At 37.1% G+C, this 16,267-nt stretch overlaps 1 protein-coding gene across 3 annotated transcripts in view; it reads right to left on the bottom strand.

Annotated features, from left to right (window-relative positions):
- Positions 1-593: 593 nt before the first annotated feature.
- CDK17 (cyclin dependent kinase 17) overlaps positions 594-16,267 on the bottom strand; it is a 91,010-nt gene continuing 75,336 nt past the window's right edge. For all 3 annotated transcript variants that reach the window (XM_054632047.2, XM_054632056.2, XM_054632050.2), the window contains 12 exons: positions 14,677-14,733; positions 12,588-12,702; positions 11,947-12,041; positions 11,240-11,302; positions 8,423-8,546; positions 7,319-7,439; positions 6,816-6,913; positions 6,437-6,542; positions 5,608-5,650; positions 4,652-4,742; positions 4,345-4,422; positions 594-3,925 (listed from right to left, as the gene is read on the bottom strand). In XM_054632047.2, coding sequence (XP_054488022.1) covers positions 3,888-3,925; positions 4,345-4,422; positions 4,652-4,742; positions 5,608-5,650; positions 6,437-6,542; positions 6,816-6,913; positions 7,319-7,439; positions 8,423-8,546; positions 11,240-11,302; positions 11,947-12,041; positions 12,588-12,702; positions 14,677-14,733 — 1,029 coding nt within the window. In that variant the 3' untranslated portion in view covers positions 594-3,887. The remainder of the gene's footprint in view (positions 3,926-4,344; positions 4,423-4,651; positions 4,743-5,607; positions 5,651-6,436; positions 6,543-6,815; positions 6,914-7,318; positions 7,440-8,422; positions 8,547-11,239; positions 11,303-11,946; positions 12,042-12,587; positions 12,703-14,676; positions 14,734-16,267) is intronic.

Here is a 16,267-nt window from a genome sequence, read left to right as displayed (position 1 = left end):
GATACTGGTGACATACATGGATGTACACAAAGGTCAAGTGAGAGCATTGAATCTTTTAACAGCCCAATCTCTGAAAATATAAAAACCCCCAAACTGCATAAAGTAAGCATTCAAGTTCCTTCCCAAAATAAAGGCACTTCACAGAGATGTTACATTTGTTTTAAAGCCAAAATTTCTGAAGGTAAATAAGGTACTGAAATATGCTAAAAAGGTGCATGAATTACTTCAACTCTGCTCATCAGACAAAATGATCATGTCACGGACAAGGCAAGTTCTGATTTCTCTTCAGCGTCATCATGTGCTGTAGCTCTGTATTTCTATACCCTGATTTGTTTGGATTTCTTTAAAGTCTGACCTTAATTCTGAGTATTTCCTGGGTTTATAATACTTAGCCTGAGGATATTTACAACATACCTTTCATATATTTTGTCCTCAATAACAGAATGTATTCTTAACCTTAATTCCATTTTAACATTGCAGAACAGAAAAAATGTACCTTTATTACACTGAAAAATTCATGCACAAACAACAAGCAAGCAGCCCAAAGAATGCTACTTTGCAGTTTTTCAAATGATTTGCAAATACAAAGTATGTTTATTCTTTAATAATTGTTTATTTTAACTTTTATTGCCCAATTCAGGGATACACTCTGGCTACTTAATGCTGTGGTAAAGCAGCACAAAAATAACACAGCCATGTTGAGAAGCACGTTCCACTAGAGCATTGCTGAGCTGTTGGTTTGCCTCTTCCATCTCCCACCCTGTCCTGTCAATCTCCATCCTCCACCCACCCTCTCTCCCCTTCAACCTTCACCTGCACGTGAATACAACCACACCACCAGCACCTGCCTCTGTCCTGGCTTCCAGCCCACCTGACTCTGACACACACCTACACCCACACCTGGCCAGCCCTACCCCGGCCTAGGTGGGACACACCAGTTATCAAAAATAACTACCTAAAATCAGCCACGACATGCAGGCCATTTCTCATTAACTGATCACTCATTGTCAAGGAAAGGTGGTCACACCTAACACTGAAAGTCATCCATTTTTAGCAAGTCTCTGCTTGGTTTTTGACACTCTTGAGGCCTTCTCCCAAAAAGGCCAACACTCTTAAGTTTTTGGGGACAGTGAAACCAAGTCCGCAGTACCTGACTCTGCCCGACGGGAGGCAGAGCACAGAATTCCATAGAAAGAATGTCAGAGATGCCCAGCAACTTTAGACTTGCTGACTACTGCCCCAAACAGGCAACTGCCACAGAACTGTCTCTGCTGATGCAGGAATTTCAGTAACAGACAATTTTAAAAAGCCCCAAACTGGCTTGACAACAGATGGCAAGTTTCTTAAATATGTTCTTTAAAGCTACCTCCTAATGAAGAACACAGATTCACTTGTAGGTCCTTAGAAAAAATTTCTTTATAAACAGACTGCTTTAATTTTATGCAAGATCTTTTCATCTGTAACATAAAAGCTGAATTCCTACTTAAGATGGAACATCCTTTTGTTAGCTGCGCCTGATCCCTTTCTAAGTTTATTAATGCACTTCATTTTATCAGGTAAACCTTTAAGTCCTTTACTCATTAGTGTCACATTATTACTTGTTCTTTTATGACCTATGAAGTATTACTGTTCTAGAAATGCTAAATCACACATTTATCCACAGGGAACATTTAGTCTATCTTCACTACTTCTGTAAAAAAGATGTTTTTCTGACACTTCTTTCTTCAACACTGTCACGTCTACAACGTATTTCCTACAAAGTTCATCGGTATAAAATCTAGATCAGATCCATAGCAACTATAAAAATATATATAACAACTATTTCAGGACAAGGTTTTTCATCAGTGCCAACTGTGCCTCTGCCATAGCCATAGCGCTCGCACTGGGATCAGGGGAGCCCCGCGCGTGTCCGAGCCTCCCGTGACGCTCCCAGGCCGGGTGACACGCAGGGCTGGCTCACCAGCAGTGACACTGGGACACGCCACTGAGAAGGTCCTGAGCAGCCTCAGCCACGGATGAGCCACGTCACTGCTACTGCCACTGCCACTGCCCTGAAGGAACTAAAGGAGCAGCCAAAAGTGACCCTGGGGGCTCCCACAACACACGGACCTCGCTAAACGCTGCCAACAATGCCCCAAGAACCGCAAGTTCACTTAGTCTGTATTTTTAACAACACAGGGCTTTTGTTATTATAAATTTCAAAACAAAACCAAAGAATTCCACATAATATTTATACTTTCAAAAGTACAATATTAATACAGGTCGGTCAGTTAGAAATAACAGCAGTTTGTTAGGTCTACAAGATTTAACGTAAAACCGGTTTACAAATGCTGAAAAGCAGTAGTGGTCCAATAGTCACCGTTACACATGAATTTTTCTCTTCCAGAAAATAAAATTAAAAAAAAAAAATCCCAATTCAAATTTACTAGTATCAATGAAATATTAATAAAACACCCCCAAACATGCCACAATCACTATTCACAAATAAAGTTAAAATGAAATATACAAAAATTCACTTAATACTGTTAAATAACAATAAACTACAAGATTTCCTGAACAGAAATGGTAGGACCCCTGAACGTTTTACAGTGAATGTCAGGAAAAATTAAGTTACCTATGACTATTTTCATGATATACCAGCCAAAGATTTACATGACCATTTCAAAATATACCAATAAAGATTTACAGTCTCTTTAAGATGCACTAAACAAATAGGTTCATAAAGGTGAACACAAATGCTTAAAAATACTGTAACCATCACCAAGGGTGTACTTATGATACTCACTGAGATGCATAAGCATAGTAGTAATATGTTTACTATCTCTGGAAAACAGGTAACATCTAAGATCTGAAAAACTCTCTAAGTTCCCATTGTAAAAGCTCTGTAGCATAGTGAGTTCTTCTCAAGTACAAACTTGCATCTTTCCAGTTGATTTCAAGTGAATAATGCACAAATGGGAGAGGAACAAAGTGGGAAAAGTGTGTCATTATTCCAATGTTTGTGTAATTAGTTGTCCTGTTCCTCTGTAATGAAAAGTAAGCCAGGGTCCAACATACGTGAATTGTCCTTTTACTATTTGTATTTCTAAGTTAAAAACAAGGTAAAAAAGTTATTGTTTCTGCAGGCCTCATATGCACAACAATGTGCAAATATATTATGCTGGAGTAAGCCTGGCAAAACGTCCAGCCTCCATGCTCTAATTTATCGATAACTAACATAGGATCTGAGAGCAAATCAAAGTTGCTTTTCACTTGTTTGAATCAACCTTCACACCATGTGCTTTTCAAAAACATAATATGCATTATAATTTTTCAACTATTTCAACACATACTTCCAATGTTAAATAAGGAATTAAGTGCCAAGAACTTAGAGCATTAAAGATGGCTCACCTATAGCCAAGCAAAGCTATGTTTACATTCCAGGAAACACTGCAGTTTAAGAAATACAAAAAAACCCCGCAGCAGTAGAACATTTTGTCAAGAGAAACAGATGCATTCACATATTATAAAGCCATTGCAACTTCTTCAGGCATGGAACTGTTGTGTTAACTATACAGACAGTAGTTATTTAGCAGCAATGATTCCGCAATAAATAATGCACTGTGTTTCTCAGTCCTGCACAAAAATTGCAGCTACAGTTACATCAACAGCTGTAACCTACTGGCTCTAGTGGCAGAGGAGACCTTAAAACCAACTGTACAAAAATTTGTCACACTGTGACAACAAATATAAAAACATAATTTGCAGGTTGGAAATAAAAAGACTCCACTGTTAAGAGGACAGTGTAGACAAACTGCGATTCCAAGTCCACCAACAGAAAGCACTGCCTTTGGATCCGAGTCCTTGATTGACAGGATAGGCTTGGACTTGACTCTGCACTGCCCCCTTTAGAAAAGCATGCTCTGCCTTCTGTTCTTCCCATGTCCTGCAACACAACATGGACCATGGTAAGAAACCGAAGCATTTGCACAATGGATTATTAAGTTATTATCCAGATCTTCATCCTTCTTCAAGGCAGCACCCCTTGTGCTTCAATCAGCATCAGCATCTTTTAACTGCACTCATTGCATTGGTTTTTCACTTTGCCACCTCTAACCCCCATACAGTAACTGGTTTGAAACTCCAAAATGTTCTCACCTTCACAGTCTCTGCCCACCCCTAGTAAAACTCACATCTTACTGTGCACTTAGCTTATGTGTCTCTACAGGAATCTCAGTAAATCATTCTGGATTTTATTTTTCAGTATATTTACACAAACCGATTTAACAAAGCATTTTTCAATTCCAAATGCCTGTGGCACAGCATTCTTTTAGTAAGCATGAGAAAATATAAAGCTTTCCATACCGGTCTCTGGGTAGGTGGAATTTCGAAAGCCAGGGTCTTTTTGCAATTGAATCTCTTTTAGACTGAATATTGAAACACCTGAAATGTAACAAAGAAGTTAATTCATGTACAAATGTAAAACTATGTTTTATTGACCAAAATTATATTCTTAATTATGTAGTTTAGATTAAAAAAATTTCCAATTCACAGTTATTTAAACTACTAGATATCAGATGCTTTAATACTTTAGAGGGTTTTTCCTTTCACAATGTATTTAGCTTCAATGCACTATCTTAACAATATTCTGCTACTTTACTACTCCTCTTACTTTCAGGCAGAGTGTGTATTCTTGTTCCAAGACTTCTGAAGTACGCATGTTTCATGGCCTCTTCTGCTGAAATTCTCTTCTTTGATTCATACTATTAACATAAAAGCATACACGTGTGTTGGTTTCCATTAAAAATCTTGTTGCATCAAGTGATTTCATCAAAGGGAGAAAGAGTTCTAGCTGCTCAACATTTCCCATAATTCACCAGGACAATTTTTTTCATTACTTTCTTTTCACACATGACTACCCAATGGTTTAGCAGAATCAGTACTGTCAACACGTAACAAGATAGCTAAAATAGTAAAAATAATTTCTGCAAATGGATACAGGTTAAAACTCCACCTAATCTTTATTTATAGATGGTACAATGATTAGGTTCCTCCTCCTTGGCATCTGTGCAATTCTAGGCAAGGATGCAGATGTTTCAAAAGCCGCACACAAATAACTTACAGTGCTGCATCTACTCAAAGATGCAGGAGCTGGCCTTCCATCTTGCTTCCAGCTCATTTTTAATACAGATTCAAAGATTAGACCTACATACCACTCAGCTTTTGAATACAGCTGCAACATCAAGGAGTACTATTACACCTTACTAACTCCTTCTCTAGTACCAAGCTCAGTTAATCATTAAAGAAATCTAGCATTTGTATTTAAAAGTTCTGGTTTAATATTGCATTTCACAAGAGATTTAGTTTTTTCTGGGCTAACACAGAATAATTCTATTTTTATGAAAGGTAGTAAGAGAAGAAATCAGTTCTGGGAGAAAAAAAAAGCAAGCATCAGATTTTTAATTCTCACACTACAGACTTCTCACATCTGTCATCCACTACAGACTCAGCTACACATTCCACTTTGAGACAGAGCTAAATACTTTGATTTCTAATATGTTTTGTATGTAATATATTAGAACTCGAAACTTGCACTTTTATAAAGTAAAGCCACAAAACACATCTTACTTGAAGGAACTTCGCTATCAATTCAATTCCTTCCGTGTCTAGCCTAAAAATAAAGATATTTTTAAAAGTTAAAACAGTTATTGAATTGTATTTACAAAAGTAAAACTGCAGAGGAACTGACTTAATTAAATGAAACCTGAAAATTATCAAACCTGAAAATTATTTCTAAACAAACATGGAAATGCTTTCACCTAAACAACATTTATTGATGTTAACATAATAATATCTCAGAACAAGACTATTTGGAAAACACTGGGGACACACAAATCCTTAGTTTGGATCGTCATTTACTAGACTGACCTCAATAATTTATTTAAATATTTTTAATATTTCTTTTAAGATTAATACTACTCATTTACTAGAGGGATACAATATTAGATCTTCCTCAAGGTAGACAATGAATGTCTTTGTTATTAAGTTTATTTATAATGACTGCGCCGACCCTTCATCTTCCTCATTATGGTTTTAAAATGATTACAAGAAACTGCTCAAGAAAACCATTTTAACAAATGGCCTGGGTCCAGTATATAACCAGAAGAGAATCTGTGATCTTTAGGAAATGCTGTGTGAATTCTGTGGCTATGGAGACATTATTTATCAGAGTTTATCGTTCCACAGGTCATTATGGAGCTGTGGTACCTAGAATGATATCAGAGGAAGTAATCACATAGTACCAGGTTCTGCTTTGCATTATCATCTGCCCACTCTACCACAACTGATGAACAGTTTTACACCATTCAGTGGCAGATTGCACACAGAAATGCATTCCCACTTAGGAATATGCAAAACCACAGGGATGCATATTTTCTATTAATAAAACACAAAGTACCTTGGTGCATGGTTGATGAGAGGTTGTGGTTTATACTTAGGAAAGTTGTAGTTTCTAAATTCATCACTGGAAGAAATGCCTGGCCACGTTTCCTGACATGGAGTTCCTGCATTTAGAAGCAGTAACAAATTCAACTTAAAAAATGTAAACAAACAACTTTGACACAAAAAGCATTTAATCCTGTAATTTAAAGGAGAAAGGGAAAAAACTATTCAACGTGCCTATGTTGTGCAAACTCAGCTATATAGTCAGCTAAATAATTTTTCATCACCTTGATGAAAAGGTGATGAAATACATACTACTGTTCTGAGATAAAGATCCACAGTTCTCATACAAATGTGGTGCATTAACATTAACATTACTATAAGTATCCATTTACCAAGAAGTCTGAAGATTAAGTGCAGTTCATCTTCAACAGTTGAACCAGGAAAAAGAGGCCTTCCTGATGCCATTTCAAAAAATATGCATCCGACACCCCTTTATAAAGACAGAGAAAGATAAAGCAGAAATAATCTTTTAATTTCAGCTTGTAAAGGCTTCTGGGATTTCTCTTCAATTAAAACAAATTATTGGTTGTTAGCCACACCAACTATTAAAATATTTAGATAGATTTGTAGTAACAGAAGAGCTGTCAAAGACTAAATAAAACCTCTGTCATAGCTATATTATATCCTCTTCCTTCAGATGTTGAGTTAATCAATTTTATTAAAGTTCATGGTAAAATACCACATTACCCTGTTATTACAAGAAGATGACTTGCTTTTTTCCTTAAATACAAAAATTCAAAGGCTGTGTATTTGAATGTTACTATTCAACATCCAAGTTGAGATTTTTTCAACTTGACTCAGAACAAAAATTTGAATTAGACAAAGCTATACAAACCACATGTCAATTTGAGTTGAATACTCTGAAGATCCAAGGAGAACATCAGGTGGTCTGTACCATAATGTGACAACTTCATTGGAATAAGTCTTTGTAGGAACAGACTTCGCTCTTGCCAATCCTTGATAAAAAGGGAAATGAAGAGTCATGTACAGCTTGCTTAAATCCTTTTTGTATGAAATTGACAAACTATTTTTAGGACCTTATTATACTTGCTAAATACCATCATTATTATATTTACCATCTCCTAATGTTATTTAAGGCCCTAATAAAGATATTTCTATTGCCTTTTAGTACTTATGGCAATCTCATGGTCAGCATTTTTAGGCACAGAAGAAAGGTAAACACATCAAAACCTGGACTAATCCCGTAAATTTCATTAAATAGCATTAGATTGATATGACACCTCCCTGTTGTGAAAACCTTCTGCACTGTTTCTGGAAAATTACATTGCCAAAGGCAGAAGGCAACAAGCAATTAACTGAATGGTGGAAACAGACCAAACCAGTGTTGGACCAGTAAGGGTTTTCCATCCTAACACTGTCAATTTGTCAGCAATATCTTCAATAAAATTCAGATCTATCATGTTAGATGCAATCTTCTGAGCAGCTTTCATTCACACAGAAGGGGTAAAATCAGAGGCACAGAGCACAACTTTCAAAGGATCTTTCAGACACAGAAGGCAACAGGGAAATGTGGACGTCTCACTCTACTGTAAACCCAAGGCATTTGGTGTATCAGTGATAGTGCAACATCTGACAATTTAGCACGTGAACAAAACCTTCCTCTCTCCTGTCATGGTTACCCTGCTTTAGAGTGACTGTGGAGTGGTAGGAGAAGCAACATGAGCTCCACCTTAAGGATTTGACTAAGTATCAATTTCACAGGAAGCCTTAAGACTACTTTCAAACTGTAAGTGGAGTGACAGTGTTACCTACAGAGGTATTACCCTGATTACTTATGGCCTGTAAAAGGCTGACTTTCATTTTCCATTTGAGAGCACCCAAATTCACTACAGATCCAATGTACTCATTTCCCCTTTTAAGGAAAAATTATTTTCCTTTACCGAGAGAATAGTTATTACAGAGTAATTTCAGGCCATACCAAAGTCTGCGAGCTTCAGTTCTCCTTTCTCATTAATTAGTAGATTTTGTGGCTTCAAATCTCGATGCAACACCTTTCTCCTATGACAGTAGGCCAAACCACGAAGAATCTGATATAAAAATAGCTACAAAAGAGAACATTTATATAAATTAGACAAAAAAAATTGTAATCTACACATTGCATGACTAGTTGGGCACTGGAGAGTTATGTACTGTAAGCAGGACAAATGACTTCTCTAAAAAGTGAGTTACTTTCCTTAAGAGCAAATTCTGGACATCATCATTATTGTTCAAAGATTTAAAATCATTTTACCCTAATGCACTGCCTTAACACCATACTTTACAACAAAGACTTTCAGAGCAATTTGTTCTGTTTAACTGAAGAGAAACACAGGGCTGTTTATTTTTAAAGAGCATTTACCACTGCTCTTCCCCTCACTAATGTCTTTAAAGATAACTGTCTCTGACTATATACTCAAGTTGCCTTTGGCCACAGAGCCCCTTCTGGAAATGCAGCTCAGCAGCATTTCCATCCAACTCTGCTGAACTACGTAAAGAATGTCTTGGCACGCTACTGGAAAAATACATGTAGATTCACAAGCTTAGGGAAGATGGAGAAATGGGTAAATGAGGATTATGAAAGCAGCCCAACTGCCTCTGGTATTTACATTCATCCTCTCACCTTGACACACACAGGTTTATTTTAATCCTCTGGAACAGCAAGCCAAGCAAACAACTTCAGTCATGCATATCAACGGTGCACATATATAGATATAAAAGTAGTATGGGGCAAAGAAAGGTTTAGCAGTGGGCAGCCAAGCAAGTTTAATGTATGACTACATTAAGGACTAATACTTTGCAGTTTCTGTATGTATAAAGGTCTGATCTCAAACATGGGACTTTTGGGTAGCTATTGCTGGCATTTACCACACAGCAGCACCAGTCAGCATAGGTAATCAAATATACAACAAGAAAATATGAAGCATTACAGAAAGCAATGTGACAAATTGATCATGTAACAGAACCTCTGAGGAAAAACTCTAGAATGTTTTTATATGACCATATTCTAATACATCGGTTTATTTTTGCACCAAGTGACACTACCAAATTCTTTTTCATAAACTGGACAAATACACAGCAGGTGTAGTTACATCCATCTGTTCTCAGTGTGCTGACATGGGATTCATCTGTGCTAGAAAAACAGGAATTGGGATTAATTTCTTTCTCTTTACTTTCCTTTCTGAAGAGTAGAATGAGAAGCAACAAGTCTTGTTCCATCTACTCAGGCCCATACTGTTGCAGGGGTAGTCAGTGCCAAGCTTTATTAGCATGACTTCAATAGAAATGAATGGCCCTCCCTAATGTACACTGGGACTGCAAGGATTAGTCAAGAATGCAAAGCAGATTACAGAAATTGTGAAGCTTCACCACAGTTGGCAGGGATCCTTTTGGAAATGCACAGGATGCCATGTATTAGCTCAAAACTTTGGTTAAAACACTAATACCTGCAGAGATCACATACACCTGCCTTTTGTCAAAACACAAAAACCTAAAATTAGCCAAGGAATGTGAGGAAGTGATGTCAGGGAGGTCTTTGAAATGTTAATGATGACTCAAACCCCCACAGTTATTATAAGGTAAGCACCTACAGCTACCACAGCTGTTCTGGTTTCCCAGTGCCAAAGGTACTGACCATATAAATTTGCTCTCTGAGCATACCTTAAACCATAGGCAAACAAGGAAAAACAATTCCTCTGCTTAGCTCAGGTTACCACAAGCAGATTCTGGCTTGTTCACTAACTGCACTTATAATAAGAGTCAAGTTCCCACTTAAAGCTTTCCCTTATTTTTTTAAACTTGAAGCACTGCTAATGAACTTGCAGATAATTAAAAACACAAGCATAATTATGATTTTTGGTTGCCTCTCTGAAGTAGAAACAAGTGAAAGAATTTCCCTTTGCAGTCTCTCAGAGGAAGCAACAGAGCAGGTTATGGGCAGATGTCTTTCCCTGGAGACACTTACAGTAATGTGGCAACAGAATGCAAAAGAAAGCTCACCAAACAGAAATCAATATCTAGCCCATGTGCCAAATAATTTTACTCATTTCATGACAGTTCTGTACTCTGTTTGGAAGCTTGTTTCTAAAGCCCTAAGTATTAAAGAACACTAAGAGTTCTGCCAGTTTTCCAAATAAAAGCCTGGTTTTTACAAGAGAAATAGCACCTGACCCTGACTTAGTTTCAGCAGGTCAGATTGGAGACTAAGTCACTTGACCTGGCCACAACCATAACTAGAAGAAAAAGCAAATTAGGCTGTAAGGAAAATTTTATTTCCATTTTCTTACTAATGGAAAGATGAACATTACTCATTCTTAAATATGTATTTTTGATTTCTTACTTGTGTGGTGGGCAGTGGCACCCAAAAACACATTCATGATTGAGGCCACGTTTTCCTCAGTGTCCATATATAAATCCAAGGATATATCAAACTACAGACTTAGTAAATGAGTATAAAATAATGGAAGGACAAGAAGTCAAAAGAGTTATGAGTGTATTATTTTTTAGGAATTTTTTAATTTTAGATATGTAACTTCAAAGAGAATGAAAACACATGAACTTATATAATAGCCTCTTTTCAATGTTTTAAACACTTAAAGACATCATCTGATGTCAAATGTAGCTAAGTCAGGCCAAAAAGGAAGTTAAGTTTCTTTATTTTATTTTTAAAGAGACTAAACCATCTAGCTCCTGATTATAAAGTTCTCTGAAATTCTTAGGACAAAGCTGGAAGGTGGCCACTGTTACTAAAAACACTCACCTTTACATTGTGCATACTCATGATGTTACCACAGTCATCCATGTACTGCTTCAGGTCCTTGTCCTGGCAAAACAACATCATCACGGTTCAGTAAAATTGTGTGCAACAAATCACATGAATATTACTTATTGTTGGAACTGAAATGATTCATCAAAACAAGAGATTTCTGCAGAAGATACTAAATAAAAACCCCTAAAGCCTGGACACAAATATCCATGGTTTTCCAGAGGATAGAAATACCCTTTTCCCAGCAAGCTGGACTGTCTCAGGCAACATTACTTGCCACTGCCTTCTCCTCCACCTATGTGAGGCACAGTATTTTATAGAATTGGTATATTCTCCAATTACACTGAAAGCCAGCTATGTCACAACAGAAAAATATCATAGGAACAGAAAAATATCACTGGAACCATAGTGTGATTACCATGTTATACAGGTAATGATTTTAGACAAGCAGACAGTTTGATCAGGCAGACCACCAGTAACTGCTATTAATAAAACTCTGAAATTATCACAACAATGTTTACTAATTTACAGCCATTTAAGAACTGAATACACTGTTCTCATTTTTAGCTGAATGACTGTAAATGCAGGAGAAAACTCCAATATTCCTAGTATTTTAAAAAAGAGTACAGAATTTTGTTGTGTTTCTGTTTCTTAGAAACCATAAATCAAATGTAAAGCTCCGTAATTGTTTAAGCACTTACCAGGTATTCAAAAACAAGAGTCAAAGACTTGTCTGTGTGCACAATATCATGCAATGTAACAATATTTGCATGTTTCAGATCTTTTAATAATGACACTGCAAGAGAGAACAGGAAGAACAAAGTAAGTGCAAAACATGTGAGGAATAAATGCAATTTCTAGTTAAGATCATCCATATAAACTATCTGGGTTTTTTTAATTAAAAAGCTATTTTTAAGAACATAATATGCATATAGATTGAGTTAATAAAAAAGGTATTTAATCAAAACAACAAACACATACTTGAGTAACAAGGTTGTATTTCTTAAACTATAGTTTTCAGACAGAAGTAATTCTGTAAAATCTACTCGGAGTTCCTCAAAGTTACTCACTAACAGCAGTCTAATTCAGTATCTAATCATCCACTTATAATATAATACTGCATTTGAGATCACAATCACAATTAAATTTGAAATCACAGTAAAGCAAATAAATTTGAAACAAAACTCTGAAAATGTCTGGAGTATAATTTTCCTCATCAATACTAACAGCAATTTTACTAATGTCCCATGTAGGCTATGTATTTCCAAGTACTGATGGTGCTTTGGTCAAAAAGAAATCCAGAAGTATCTGAAATTCTAAGAACTAAAAAAAAAGTTACCACCTTCTCTTATGGCTGTGCATGGTGCTCCCTCCTCGTGTTCCAGGCGGATTTCTTTCAGAGCTACCAGATTCTCTGTCAGTTTACTTCTCCCCTTATAAACTGTGGCATAGGTACCCTATAAAATGGATAAAGAAGGGAATTTTTACAAGTTGTTCCTTTATCAAAACATTAGTTAAATAAGAAAATACTAACTTCTGTCTGAGGATCTAATAGATTTCATTTTGGATATGAATAGTTTTTACATTGTATTCTTTTGACACATGTAAAAGTACAGGAGTATTCTTTTAAGCACAGGACTGAACTCATAGAAGCCACAAGGGGTATATATGCCTAACAGCTCTGAAAATTGCATGGAAACCTAAATACCACAGAGCTACCAAAGAAGTCAGATCAGGTAGCATTAAGTTCACTAAGTTCACTGCTGGGATCATTTACACTCTTCAAAGTCTCTATCTGACTACAGATATCTAGCTCAGGTATCTCCACACTATGCTGCATTTATGTTTCCAAAGGCTGCAGACATACTCTTCCACAAACTCAAAGAAAATATGTAACTTTGGATAGTTTCTTGTCTTCATTATGTATTTTTAGACAGCAAGAGGTACAAAACTCTAGAGGCATATTAAATTAAGACAAAAAATTCTGACCAAACAGTAGGCAAAACTAATCCCTGCAAATGCCTGAGAAAGCAACAGAAGTACAGAAACTGCCCTAAATCACTACAATACTGTAAGACTCTGCAGAGGATCTGGACAGGTTGGATCCATGATTGACAGCAGTTTCATGAGGTTTAATAAGACCGAGCACCAGGTTCTGCACCTGGGTCACAACAACCCCAGGCAGTGCTGTGGGCTTGGGGAAGTGACTGGGAAGATGCTCCTAAGAAAAGGATCTGAGGGTGCTGGCTGACAGCAGCTGAACATGAGCCAGTAGTGTCTGCCCTGGTGGCCAAAAAGGTCAATGGCACCTTGGCCTGTGTCAACGACAGTGTGGCCAGCAGGGCCAGGGAAGTGATTGTGCTCAGTACTTGTGAGGTGACACCTGGAATGAATCCTGTGCCTAGTTCTGGGCCCCTCACTGCAAGAAGGACATTGAGGTGCTGGAGCACAAGTCCTGTGAGGAGAAGCTGAGGGCATTTAGCCTGAACAAAAGATGTTCAGGGGGATCTTACTGCTCTCTACAAATGCCTGAAAGGAGATTACAGCCAAGTGGGTGTCAGCCTCTTCTCCCAGGTAACAAGTGTAGGAAAACAGGAACAGGCTTCAAGCTGCATCAGGCAGGCTCAGATTTGATAACAGGAAATTAAAATGTTTTAAATGGAGGACTGACTGCAATATTCACAGCAGAGATGCTGACCAGCCCTGCTTCTTTCTGCAATGTTTACTGCATCCCATTTCAGTGCTCCTTGTCCATTTTCGATTCTGTTGGTCAACCTCAATCAAACTGGACAGGAATGACAATTTGTCCCTCCTGAACTGAACTGTTTCTCTGGAAGTCAGAGGATGACTGGAGAGGCAAAGCTGCCCCCTCCAAGTGTGTTATGTACTTCCCTTGGCAGCACCTGGCTGGCTGCCCAGCTCAGGTGTGCAGGCTTCTTTACCAGAACACACACACAGCTATTGCCTGCACCTTCCAAGCACTGCTTTCTAATCCATCATGAACATTCCAACACCTAAGTCATGGCAAGAGGACACCAGACTTAGTGTTATCATCAAAAACATAGTGTTACCATTGACAGAATAATTTTGTCTATCTGAAAAAAAAGCCAGAAGGTCACAGCATATTTTCTAATGTAGTCTTGCTCTTCCCCAGCTCTGACAGTTTTCCTGCCTATTTTTTTTAATTATTATTTATGCATAAACATTTGTGTGGTTGTGACATTGTTACACATGTTGAATATGTGTGGTTTACTGAAAAAGTAAATTCAACAGGTATTTTCAGGGATTTGGAAAATTTCAGGTTGAATATGTGTGGTTTACTGAAAAAGTAAATTCAACAGGTATTTTCAGGGATTTGGAAAATTTCAGCTAAACTTACACAAAATTTTACATAGGACATTGTCATCATTCCAAAAGAAAGCTATACGTACCTCTCCAAGCTTTTCTAACTTGATATAGGTTTCCATTTTTCCAAATCCAATTTCTGACTGCAATGAAAAGAAATGGCAAATTGATCACTAAAACCAAACACTTCATTGGTACATCATTTAATGAACAAGCTAAACTTCATTTCAGAAAATTACCTGACAATACTTGACTAACACTGCACAACCCCAGTATTTTAAAAACAAATTAGCACATTTTGATATAAATGCATCCCAGTCCAGTGCTCAGCCTGTTGGCCAGTCTACGGTGTATCCTGGAGGGATTGTGAGCTGAGTTACATGTAGACCAAAACCTCACTTTAACCTACCTCCTACTTAGGTTTTCTCCACTCTTCTGATCTGATTACTACCACTGAGGTTGCTATAGCTTAAAGCATGGAAGTAATCTCAAACTAGTCCATCCTTTCTCTAGCTCAGCATAACCATATGCTGCTGCTTTTTTCAAAGTAATCTTATTTGTCTGCTACGTTCAAGATCTTAGCTCCAAGCATCCTCTTCCATTCTGAATTGTCAATGCCTTTTGGACTGAAATTTCAGCAAGAAAATCCCTAAGCATCATTCCTCAGCAAGCTTCAGCTTTGTCTCAGCAGTTCACAATTTATACCTCTTAGCTCCAAATCTTTGTGTATTTTACTTGGATCTATTTATTCATCTTCTCTTTTTCTGTCACCAACTTAGCTCTTCAATGCAAGCCAGAAGGGTGTGCCTGCCTATGTAACACATTTACCTCTGAACACTGTAAGATCATTACTCTTTTCCTGTTCAAATCCACTGCTGCTCTCATATAACACAGTTCTCTCTCACCATTGTTTTCTCCTAAGACCACTGTGAATTACACCAAAGCTTCCTATTGTTCCTTCAGTGCTGAAACTATTGCTCCTGAATGCTAAAAGTAAACATGAAAGCATGAATTCTTGAAGCAATTTACAGAAAACATATAGTCTGTACCCTGTCAAACCCCCAAATTTATAGGCTTCACAGGGTCATGCTTTACTGACAAATGAACACACTGCAACAAAAGAGCCAGGTTTTCTCCCTAGCACCACCCCTCCTTTCATTTCCAAACGTAGCTCTTCATTGGCTAATTCTTTCCAAGGAACAGTCCTTTGACCCTAGGCTGTCTTCAGCACCCAGATCCACATTTCACAAGCTGATTTGCTCCTAAAAATGTGATGGATTTTAAAATTTTCTACTATTTTATGGTAACATTAATACTGTTGACTGTATTAAGAATTGACAGCAATATATTATGAAGGGAAGAAAAATTTGATTAATACTTAGTTTTCAGAACACTTGTATGAAAATACATCTGAACTAACTGTAAGATCATGTCTGCAAACATATTTCATATATCTAGGGGGAAAATGGGTGTATAATTACATTAATATAACATTAAGAGCAATTCTGCTTTATTAAACTAGTGTTAGAACTGAAATGTTTTAGAACTGTATAAGTAGACTTTAGCATCACACACATTTAGGAGCTTGTCAAAGACAAACCCTTTATCTCAAAATACAAGCAAAGTTGATATTTGCTACCCTTGTAGCTCCAGTGAGATTTTAAACATACCACTGAT

The sequence above is a fragment of the Agelaius phoeniceus genome, chromosome 5 (assembly GCF_051311805.1).
Source record: "Agelaius phoeniceus isolate bAgePho1 chromosome 5, bAgePho1.hap1, whole genome shotgun sequence".
Classification (NCBI taxonomy): Eukaryota; Metazoa; Chordata; class Aves; order Passeriformes; family Icteridae; genus Agelaius; species Agelaius phoeniceus.
Note: the sequence above shows the minus strand (reverse complement) of the source record. Positions and strands in the feature narration are given on the sequence as shown.